The sequence below is a fragment of the Prionailurus viverrinus genome, chromosome F1 (assembly GCF_022837055.1).
Source record: "Prionailurus viverrinus isolate Anna chromosome F1, UM_Priviv_1.0, whole genome shotgun sequence".
NCBI classification, from domain to species: Eukaryota; Metazoa; Chordata; class Mammalia; order Carnivora; family Felidae; genus Prionailurus; species Prionailurus viverrinus.
Genome location: NC_062577.1, coordinates 65,068,682 through 65,079,726, shown reverse-complemented (window position 1 = coordinate 65,079,726; position 11,045 = coordinate 65,068,682). Strand labels below are relative to the sequence as shown.

At 65.3% G+C, this 11,045-nt stretch overlaps 1 protein-coding gene across 6 annotated transcripts in view; it reads right to left on the bottom strand.

Moving 5' to 3' along the window:
* Nucleotides 1-978: 978 nt before the first annotated feature.
* IQGAP3 (IQ motif containing GTPase activating protein 3) overlaps nucleotides 979-11,045 on the bottom strand; it is a 35,621-nt gene continuing 25,554 nt past the window's right edge. For 4 of the 6 annotated variants that reach the window (XM_047840259.1, XM_047840263.1, XM_047840262.1 and 1 more), the window contains 14 exons: nucleotides 10,856-11,008; nucleotides 10,436-10,599; nucleotides 9,882-10,106; nucleotides 8,911-9,051; nucleotides 8,097-8,181; nucleotides 7,274-7,506; nucleotides 6,851-6,983; nucleotides 6,632-6,734; nucleotides 5,974-6,100; nucleotides 4,985-5,072; nucleotides 4,100-4,312; nucleotides 3,542-3,708; nucleotides 3,229-3,327; nucleotides 1,947-2,896 (listed from right to left, as the gene is read on the bottom strand). In XM_047840259.1, the coding sequence (XP_047696215.1) occupies nucleotides 2,551-2,896; nucleotides 3,229-3,327; nucleotides 3,542-3,708; nucleotides 4,100-4,312; nucleotides 4,985-5,072; nucleotides 5,974-6,100; nucleotides 6,632-6,734; nucleotides 6,851-6,983; nucleotides 7,274-7,506; nucleotides 8,097-8,181; nucleotides 8,911-9,051; nucleotides 9,882-10,106; nucleotides 10,436-10,599; nucleotides 10,856-11,008 (2,277 nt within the window). In that variant the 3' untranslated portion in view covers nucleotides 1,947-2,550. The other 2 variants (XM_047840261.1, XM_047840264.1) reach the window with 2 other exon arrangements.

Here is an 11,045-nt window from a genome sequence, read left to right as displayed (position 1 = left end):
GCCCGAGTTGAGAGCCCTGCTCTGCCCCTTGCTGGCTGTGACCCAGAGCTCCGAGCCTCGGCTCTGTCACCTGCCCGGCAGAGGGCGGGGGCGGGGCGCTCCCCTCTGCGGAGTTGCTGTGAGAAGTGCCTGCAAAGAGCCCTGCCACACAGGCCCTGGTGACAGTAGCCACGGTGACGAGCCAGCGCGTGCTCCACGCGGCTGAGCCCACGCGGCTGCCGGGGAGCATCACGGTGGCACCCGGTGCTGGAGCCGTCGGGCGAGTGTGAGCTTTTCAGTGACGGCTGACGGTGTGTGGGAACCCGGATCCACTGTGTGTGTCACTGTCACTCAGAGTGAGGCAGTACCGCCAGTCTCTGCTGTGACACGTTACGGGAAGGAGACGATGTGACAGCGAGATAGATCCTGAGTGATGGAGCGGAAGACAGACCCGCCAGGCAAACCGGGGGTGCCCAGCAGGGACTTCTGGGCGGGATGTCAGGGCGGGTGCCTCTGTACTGTTCCCTCGTCCCCAGGCTTTGTCCCTGTTCCCGGACAGCAAGGAGGAAAGGAGGGGGGCTCTTGTCGCGGAGAGGGGGTTTTGCTCAGAGCACAGGGGCTGCAGCACACGTGAGCAGCTGTGGCCAGAGCACATGAGGAGAAGCTGCTGGAAGTGTGTGCGGAGCGGGTGGGGCGCAGCTAGGCCTGGTTCCTCCTCCTCTTGGCTTCTGCCTCCAGAGCTGCGATAAAAACAGCACCAAAACCTAACCATTCCTTCCCCGTCCCCGTGCCCGTGCCCCGGGGCAGGCGTGAGAGGAACCAACCCTCGTCTCATTAAGCTTTTAGGAGCTCAGCCAGGCGGGCACTTCAGGGGCTGCAGCGAGGAGCCAACCCCCCCCCCCCCCGCCCCCCCGGCTCTCCTCTCCCGGGCAAGAGCCGTCTCAGAACCCGGAGACCTGCTCTGCAGGAAATGAAGCGGGGGGTGGTGAACTGCACATGTGCGGGTGACGGCTGCTTTTATTCAAGTGACATCAGGGGCAGACGGACAGGAAGTCGGTGGACGTGGGGGAGAGACAGTGGCAGGGACAAGAATGCAGGGACAAGAATGCAGGGACTGGGACCGCCCGGAAGGGTGAGCGAACAGAGGGAAAGACGCTCTTCGTGCCGTAGGAAGGGGACAGGACGAGTCTGAAACACGAACGGGGACCTTCCTGCCCCCCACCCAAGGCGTCCTGCGCACACGGCGGGAGGGGCGTTGGGACTGTTGGGAGATGGGAGATGGCAACGCCTTCTCTGAGCTCAGAGATGAAGGGGTACACCCAGGAGGAGGGCCACACGGTGACCCCCAGTGCCGGGGGGGGGGAGAATAAATATCCTCAGAGCGGGACTTGAGGTGGTGGGGGGAGGAGAGGGAGGAGGGAGCGGGAGCTGGCTTTGGGGCCTGCAGGGAGCAGGGAGGCAGAGGCGGCCAGGACAGTGCTTGCAAATATCGGGGTGACCGTGGGAGGGCAGCAGTGGGCAAAGAGCAAGGGCCTCGGTGGGCCAGGGTGCAGGGCCCAGGTCCCTGCGCTGCGGTCCGGCGGGGACACTGAGGGGCTCTGGGGCTTATCGGCCACACGGCCAGCCTCTGGGCAAGGCTCACTGTCGCCAGGGAGCCTCCGTGTGGCCCGGTGGGCCAGCTGCTCCAGCTGGGGCGGGGGGGGGGGAGGGGGGGTGATGCTCTGATGCTCCCGGAGCTCGGCCCAGCCCTGAGCCCTGGGCATCCGCAGGGCTGTGAGCTAGTGTTAGTGTTGAGACCGCAACCTGGCAGGGAAGAGGGGCTCGCGGAGCGGCCCCTGCCTCCATCACTTCCGCAGCAGTTTCTTGTTGAGGAGGAAGATGAGAAGGTTGACGTTGACCTTGGCCTTGTTGAAGAGCTTCATAACAGCTACACCTTCGTACTGGAGCTGCAGGAGGTCCTGGGGGGAGGGCAGGGGTGGGGTGCGCGAGGGCTCCTGGTGGTGGCCCGGCCAGTCTACACAACACTCACGCCCCCGAGCCTCCCTCGCCCACCCAGGGGCGCTGGCCATCAAAACCCCAGTTCACAGATGAGGACATCAAGGCCAAGAGAGGCACAGGGACTTGACCAAATGTCAATTTGAGCAGAGTCAGGGCTTCAAACCCCTTCTCTCATTCAAAAGGCCAAAGGGCAGAACAAAAAGACGTGGGTTTAAAGTCACTGCTTCCTGGGGCGCCTGGGTGGCTCAGTCGGTTGAGCGTCCGACTTCGGCACAGGTCATGATCTCACGGCTTGTGAGTTCAAGCCCCACGTTGGGCTCTGTGCTGACAGCGCGGAGGCTGCTTGGGATCCCCTCTCTCTCTCTCTCTCTCTGCCCCTCTATAGCTCGTGCTCTCTCAAAATAAATAAACCTAAACAAACAAAATCACAGCTGTCCTGAACACTGGCCTGTGTCTCAGGTTGCATCTGTGTCAGCCTCAGAGCCTGGAGAACAGGGGTCACGCTTCAGGGCTGTGCAGAGGGCCGCAGGGCGGCGTGTGCGAGGTCCCAGACACGTGCTGGGACATCAGGACTCATCCGCTCTGACAGTGCCCGCCAGCTGCACGCTCTGTGCTTGGCAGTGGGGTCTGGGCCAGGGCCTGGGGACAGAGGCGCTCGGGCCGCAAGACCCTCACCCTTCCGTTCAGGTGCTGATGGGCGGGGCGGGGAGCTGACGTCCTCCGCGGCTGAGAGGAGCGAGGAGGGCCCACTGTCCTCAGGCGGGCACCCGAGCCAGGCCGGCAGCTTGGGGCCCCTGGGGGGCCTCTCACCTGGTAGTGAAGCTGGAACCGCTCCACGTCCACACCCAGGAACCGGGCATTGACTTCGAACTTCCCTGCCTCGTCTCCAGGGCTGATGTCAAAGATCACATTTCTGAAGCTTTCAGGGACAGGATTCAAAACGCGGACTCAGTGCTTCCTTCCAGGGCCCCGGCCCCCCTCCTCCGGAGCCCAGACGTCCCGTCAGTGCTCGCGGGGCCCCGGCTGCCTCTGTCTTCGGCGTGCCTGGCCCTTACGGCTGTCCCCTCCTCCAGGACGGGTCCCCGGTGCCCTCCCCCTTGGGTGTGTCCGGGGCTGTGCCAGACCACGTGCGCTGCCCTTGGCTTTCTGTCTGGAGGTGTCCCGTCTCCCCATCACCCTGCAGCCCCTCCAAGGCGGGGCCACGCTGGGGCCCGGTGGGGGTCTGACACTGTGCCCTCCGAACACACGTACTGAGAGGTGGGAAGGCCCTCGATCTCCAGCAGGACCCCCTTGTCCAGGAGCTGGGCAGCAGTGTAACGGAGCGACGGCTTCTTCCCTTTCCCGGAGCTCCTGGTTTAAAAAAGGGCCCAGGGAGTTCACGGAGCCGGGTCTTCAACACCAAAGACCCCAGTTCTCCCTGTGGCGGCCGACTCAGGCCCCGAGGCTCTGTGAGGGGACCGAAGGCCAGAATCAGAAAGGGACCCTGCCGTCCCGGGGCGACCTCCCCTTCAGGGGTCACGTGGGCAGAGGTGAGAGGTCACGGGGAGCGGGAGGAGGCACCCACTTGGGGCGGGGGGCCAGCTGGTCCAGGCAGGCCCGGATGTACAGGCTGTAGTGGTCGCCCTGCTCCTCGAAGAAGGTGGCCTTACTGTCCAGGCCGCGGAGCGTGGCCCCCAGCTTCACCAGCTCCGCCTTCCGCCTCTGCCGGCAACGGCGCTGGTTGCGGATGTCCTGGGGTTGGGGGACAAGGGAGGGGGAGTTGCCCCCTGCGACGGGAGCGCCTCGGGGCCTGGCGGGCCCACAACAAATCCCTGTGAGGGTCTCCGGGAAAAGCAGGAAGAGGGAGGTTTCCCAGCTGCTTTTCCAACGAGGAGGAGGGTCTCGAGGATTCCAGCCCGAACCCTCAGGGCCGGGGCCTCGCCCCCACCGAGGAGTCACGGTTCCAAGGCTCCTGGTCTTTCAGTACAAGAGCGCCCTGAGTAACGTTCCGACCTCGCCTTCAAAACGGACCCTCTGGCCGTGCCTTGGCCTCCCCCGGCTGGTGAGGATCTGGGCGGACACGTGCGGGGTGGGGGGGGGGGGGGGGGGGGGGGGCGTGTCCCAAGGCGCCCGGGGTCGCTACCTTGGCCAGTTCGTCCACCAGCCCCTGGTAGCCGTCGCTGGCGCTGACCAGCCCCAGGCCCTCCAGCCGGCGCAGGTTGCGCAGGACGCGCCGACGCTTGTCCGCCAGCGGCAGGAGGGACTGCGCGGTCAGCGAGCGGTGCCGTCGCAGGGGCTCCGGGGTCTGGCTCTCACGGGCCCGGCGCCAGCTCGTCAGCCGCTCGTGGGCCGCTTCCTGAGGGGCAAAAGAGCTGCAGGGATCCGCCGGGCCGCGCCACTCCGCCCCCCGGGCCGGGGCGGACCCCAGCTCATCTGGGGCAGGGGTGGGTGCGGTGGGGATGTCAGAGACGGGCGAGGGCCTCGGGGGTCCCCACAGGGGAGCAGGGGCCCAAGGAGACCGGGGCGGAAGTCGCAGCGGAAGGGGTTCTGGACACACACCTCCCAACACCGCGATGGCTCCAGGGTATCTGGGGCGCCCCTCTCCTCCATCCTGTGCTTTGGGACCTGCCCCTACGGGCCATCCTCACCTTCTCCGGAAGGCCCTCGGCTTAGTCTTTGCTGCCGGGGGCCCAACCGGACCTCCACCCAGTACCTTCTCTGCCTCCAGGCCTCAGGCGGCCGCTCTCCCTGCAGGATGCCTGCCCTCCAGCGCCCATTGGGGTAGCTGTGCGATGCCCCTGAGCCGTCCCCCCCCCCCCCCCCGCCCCCCACAGCACGGACATCAGGGCCTTTGGAGTCCCTGCAGAGCTCACTCTTGCTGCAGGGGGAGCCGGGACGGGGGTGCTATTCTCATTCCTGGGGGGCACATCTGTCTGCTTGTGGAGCCTGGGTGGGTCTAGGGGAGGAAACGGGCGGTGCCAGGAGGAGGGGATGAACAGACCAGACTTGGAGCTACCCGGCCACTCACCTGCTCTCTGGACGCCGGGAGGGACAGCATCTCCTCGAGGGAGTCCCCAGGCTGGAACTGCATGATGTCCACCAGCATCTGCTTGGTGCTGCAGGAGGAGGGGAGGGACAGGGAAGGGTCTGGGCCCGAGGCTGGCCAGGAGCTGAGGGTGGGTGCACCCTGCCCCACGTCATGGCTGCCAGGGACCTCGGGAGGTCAGGAGAACAAACAAGGAGGGAGACCCCAGGGTGAGATGCAGGGCCTGAGTACAGAACCCCCTGTGTGCACACACACCGGGCCGCCTCACCCCTGCCCTCACCCCCGGCGCCCTGCCAACAATGCCCTCCCGCAAACCGTCGTCCTGAGTCCATGAGCTAAAGGATGTGCCTCCTCCTGTGGGAGACCTTCCCCAGCTCAGGTGTCCCTTCTCTGAGCTCTCAGGGTGCCTGACGGCCACCTTCCTCTTGGTGGCTCTGGCTGCGTGCTCACGCCTGGCCCCGCCCTGCTAGAAGAGCGATGGCAAGACGAGGCCAAGGGCCCAGCTCACTGGTTCACTGGGCAAGTGGGTGGGGAGGGGCCGCCCTGCCAGCGCAGGGCCGAGGCGGCAACTCGGCTCCTCTTCTGCCCAGATGGCCGGCCAGCCCTGCGGGGCATCCCCCTTGCTTTCACAGGACCGGGGGTGGAAAGCTCCCGACCTTCTCTCTCGGCAGGACACCCACCCCGGGTCTCTACACTAAAGCAGGGAGACCATCCCCGACCTCACGGTTGTCCCTCGGGTCAAACGGTCACAGCGCAGAAACACACAAACGTCAGGTGTTACCAACACCCCCGCTCTCCCTCGGCCTCAGCTCAGCACAGAACAGAGGCCGAGGTGGGCAGCGGAGGCCCGGCGAGGGCAGTGCCGGTGAGCCTCAGGGGGACCCGCCCGAAGGACAGGAGCCCAGGAAGACAGTGGAATGGCCTCGCCCCCCATCCGAGCAGGGGCCGGGGCTGGGGCCACCTTCACCCACCTCAGAAGCAGGCTCCGGGCACTGGCATCGCCGGGGTCCGTCTCCAGCCCTTCAAACTTGTTGGCGAGCGTCAGGGACACCTCCAGCTTGCTCGGGTCCAGGCTCCTGTCCGCGGCCACGCCCTCCCCTGAAGTGGAGGGAGGGATGAGACGAGCGTGCCCACGTGCAGACAGCCGTGCTACGTGCCCGCTCCGGGCACCTCTATGCCAGGAGAGGCGGGTCCACCGGGGGCAGCACCCACAGGACGGCTCTCGTCCATAGAGCTCAGCCTCCCGGTTCCTGCGGATGAACCTCTGACCGACACCCTCTGCCCAGGTGTTGGGGCTCCCAGCTTTCGATGTGTCACCACCCCTACCCTGAACTTCCACCCCTGCAGGGCCACATCCTGTCACTCCATGGACTCAAGGCTCTGTCAGAGAAACCCTTAGAGACTCCAAACGGACCTGTATTCATCCACACCGCTCTCCCACGCTGTGTCCATCTCGGACCAGAGGGAAAGGAGAGGTGCTGTGCGGACTGGCTTTCCGGCACGCGTCCCTGACCATGGAACTCCGGAGAGAGCCTGCCGGCCTGCCATTCAGTCTGTCCGTCCCTCCCTCCCTGCAGGCCCTCCCCGCCCCACCCGCTGCCGGGCCCCCTCGCCAAGGACGGCGCGCACCGATGAGGTCAGGGATGGTGGGCAGCTCCCCCAGGTCCTCCAGGAGCTCGTGCAGGGGGTCGCAGTGATCGGGGGCAACCGAGTCCTGGTGCTCCAGCAACAGCTGCAGGTGGAAGGAGACAGCAGCTACGGATCCAAGCCAGACCTTCCTCCGAGGGCCGCCCACGCCGCCCCCCCCGCCCCCCCCCCCCCCCCCCGCCCCCCAGCCGCGCCCCTCACCCTGTGCGTGTTGACCAGCTCCCCCACGGTGATGTACACCACGGGTCTGGCCACGGCCACCATGTCCGAGTACTCGTCCATCGCAAAGCGCTCCTCCGGCTCCGGCACCTGGCAGGCTCGGCAGACGAACCTCCTGTCTCCAGAGGAAGGGTGTGGGAGAGGGCGGACGGCACCCCCACCTGTTCTGTGAGCCCCCGCGGGGCCGCCCGGCCCCCCTCCCGCTGTCCCCTCAAGCCCACTGCCCTGGACGGCCCTCCTCTGTCTCCGCCGGGCGATGCTTCCAACAACCCGCGCTCCGGCTCCCTGACCGCCGCGCCCCCGCCGGGCCGCGCTTCCCCCACGGCCCAGAGGGAGAAGGGGAGGCACGGCAGAGGACGAGAGCAAGAGAAGGGGACAGGAGGGACAGGGTGCCGGGACGGAGACCTGAACTTGGGGTGCGTCTCCTCCAGGTAGTCGTTCAAGACCCGCAGGTGCCGGCTCTCCCCGCGGAAGGCCTTGCCGCCGGCGGCCTGCTGCAGGACTTGGGCCACGGCCCCGAGCGTGTGGCGCTGGGGGGCGGCCAGGGCACCGCCCGCCGCCACGGCCACGATGTCGAAGGCGTCAGGGGCCACGACGGCCGGGTTCAGGAAGCGGTAGTACAGGAGGTGCCCTACCACCTGCGGGCAGAGGAAACCGTCCCAGACGCGTCCGGGGTCCGCCCTGGCAGCCCCTGCCCCGCCCCCCAGCTCCCAGGCTGGCGACCCGCTCAAGGTCACGCGGTGAAAGCTGGGCAGGGGCTGGGACTGGAACCCAGATGCCCTGGGCCCGTGCGGCGCTGTCCGGCCTCTCAGCTCACGACCACGCGCCTTCCCGCCCGCCGGCAGAGGCTCTGCTGGTGAGCCAGCGTGGAGATTTCCCCGCTTGATTTTTTTTTTTTTTTTTTAATTTTTTTTTTTTTCAACGTTTATTTATTTTTGGGACAGAGAGAGACAGAGCATGAGCGGGGGAGGGGCAGAGAGAGAGGGAGACACAGAATCGGAAACAGGCTCCAGGCTCCGAGCCATGAGCCCAGAGCCCGACGCGGGGCTCGAACTCGCGGACCGCGAGATCGTGACCTGGCTGAAGTCGGACGCTTAACCGACTGCGCCACCCAGGCGCCCCTCCCCGCTTGATTTTTACAGCGTCGGGTCTTCTCTCCATTTGTCTCAGTCGGGGGTTCACCAGCAGGGCAAAAGGGAGCTCGCGAGTCTGGGGAGGGGACACTCGCCTTGTAGACCTCGTTCTCTGGGGCGTCGGGGAACTTCTCCGCCAGGGTTGTCTTCAGGACCTTAGCAACGTACCGCATCCCGTACCTGCGGACAAAGTGTGCGTGAGCCGCGGTCCGCCCGTCCCTGCCGGAGCTCCAGGCAGTGTCCCCCTGCTGCTCACGGCCCGCTCCCTGCCGCCCCCTCCCCGGCCCTAGTGTCAGTGCCCAGGACCAGTGCCCTGCTGCCCACTAAGCTTGCATGCGGCCTTCAGCCTGGCCCGAGACCCTCTTCTTTGCTCCAGTCTCCCCCGGGGAGCAGCCCAGGTCCCGATATTCACTTTGCCTCCCCCCACAGAAGCACCTTCAGCGTGGACCTGGGGTGTGGGGCACTCACAGCCAGAACCCTGTCCCAGGACAGCCTGGGAGGCTCTGGGAAGGCCAACCTTGTCTGTCATCACCGAGCACCCGGGAGGGGCTGGATTGGAGGCGGGGCCCGAGGAGAACAACAGATGGGGGCTTACCCCACCCCCTCCCCCTCCCCCTCGCCGACTCCCTCCCTGGTCCGGAAGATGGAGATGCCCATTCGTGCCCTCCCTCTAGCTCAGGGATTTTGTGAGGATCAAGTGAAACTATGTCGTGGAAGTAACGTACGATGACAGAACAGTGTTCAAATGTGTTAGATTCTATTATCGTCACTGTTCCTACCACAGATGTGCCACCTACTAATTTAACCTAGTCCCGCCTCCTAGAGTGCTGGACACAGAGGTTTACAGCTCGCCTGGCCTGGCCCTCTTGAGGTCCCGTGCCCGGGCTGGGGCGCGGCTGATGCACTTACGGAATCTGGTCCACAGAGGAGACGATGGCTGCAAGGAACTTGTCCGTCACGGCGAGGAGGCTGCGGAGGGAGATGTCCAGCCGTCTCTGGACCTCGGGGTGGCTCAAGGCCTGCTCTGGAGTGACGTCATAGGGGAGGTGGCTGTGGGCAGAGAGACAAGGTATCAGCCAGAGCCCCTCCCATGGCCTCCCCTCCCGGGTTCCACCCTTTCAACCCTCCTCCATCTAACAGGATTGCGCGTGCGTATACCTACACACGCGCTAAGGGCGGCCCCGCGTGCTGGAGGGGACCAGGCCGGAATAAGAGAAAGGACTCAGAGGGAATGGAGCGGGGTGGGTGGAGGGCGAAGGAGGAGAAGCTGAGGGCCCACGGGGTGGACGAGGAGGGACGAGCGGACGACCACAGTCTGCGTGGACTCCTCGGCGGGGCTGGAGGCAGGGCCATCCCTCAGCTAGTCTTTGGCGGTTGGGGCGATCGGGAAGACGGCCTCGGCCTTGCAGCCCCGACACGCAGGCCCGTGTGCCACTGGAGAGGCCGCCAGCGCGGGCGGCTCCTCGGCGGCCCCCTTCCCAAGGACCGTGCCCCCGAGTAGCACCCCCAGTCTACAAGGCCGACCAGCTCTCCTGCCACCTCACTTGTCTATCCGCCTGCAAATCTGGGTGCTCAGCTATCCCCCATCAAGGAGGCGTCCGTATCCCAACTCCCGGCAGGTCGGACGGGCCGCTCTCAAGCAAGCACCGACACGCCAATTAAACACGTTTGCACGTTCACCTGTGTTCATTCTACACCCAGGTCCGCGTCATTTACATCAGTTCCACGTTAACCACCAGAGGGGGCGCTAAAAGCTACTTTATTTCATCCCGCGGGGCCGGCGTCATATCTGCATACATCAGCAGCTCATTTCTATGCCACCTTCGGAGCTGGTCAGAGGAGCTCTCCCTCTGCTGCTGCTCACCTGCACCGCCCCTCACCTGCGCTGGCCGGTCTGGGCCTCGCTCTGGTTGATCCAGCTCTTGTAGAGGTGAATGGGGTCGATGTGGACGCTCAGCGTCTTGTCCTCCAGCACGTCCTGGACGACTCTGCCCAGGATCTCGCGCAGGGCGCTCTGGCCCCGCCCATTACGGTAGAACCTCACCACGAGCCCCACTACCGCGGGGTTGCCTGTCACCATGTCCTGGGGCTGCTCCACCTTTGACCTGTGGTTCGAGAGGTCACCGGAGCTGGTCTCCTGTCTCTGTGTAGGACAAAGAGCTGCTCCTCTCCGAGACTGTGGCCCTTCAAAGCCTGCTCTGCTATGGCCCCTCCCAAGGCCTGTCCTGACAGCCTGTGCGCTAACTTGCCCGCCCACATCCTCCCTCCGTACTGTCCCCGGAGGCTCTTACAGACGCTCCACGTGAGGCTGAGAAGAGGTCTCGTGATTCCATTTCTGCCCTCAAACCTCAACAAACCGCCCCCTTGTGAAGGGGCCGACGGTGGCGTCTCTCAACCCGTTCCCTTCCCACTCGTCTGGGCGCGGAAGGCCTACCTGATCTCTTCCTGGAGCGCTGTCTTGAAGAGCTGGAGCAGGAGGTAGGCCTCGCGGCGGTTGGAGGCATAGTTGTACAGGCTGAAAATCACGGACTCCATGAACTTGGTGGTTCTGTTCTGTGGCATGTGAAAGATCAGCTTGGCCAGGTAGAGAGGCTGAGTCTGCAAGCAACGGGGGAAACAGGAGGCGTGTGATGGGCCCCGAGGGCCGGTGATGCATTAGAGGCTCTCCCGATGGGGACCGGAGAGGAGAAGGCACCGGCCCGCTTCCTGGGAGGCGCGAGGAACCTTCCAGACAAGCAGCAGTGGGGGGCAGTCTCCGGGGTCGAGGCACGAGGGTTACGGGCACAGAGAGGCCTCCGGGCCCCAGACCCTTCGGGGACGGTGGGGTCCTCTCGTTCCAAAGGCTCCTGCTCACCTGCAGCAGGTAGAAGAGGTGCTGGTAAGCTTCTAGTTTCTGCCTTTTCTCTCTGCTCAGCGACTTCAGGCCCTTCTGCTTGTCCAGAGCCATCATACCCGACAGCTGCTCTTTGTTCTTATTGGTCAGCTTCTTGCAGTGGGAGATCACCTCCTGCAGGTGCCGGGGGGCACGGCGCTGGGTCAGAGTC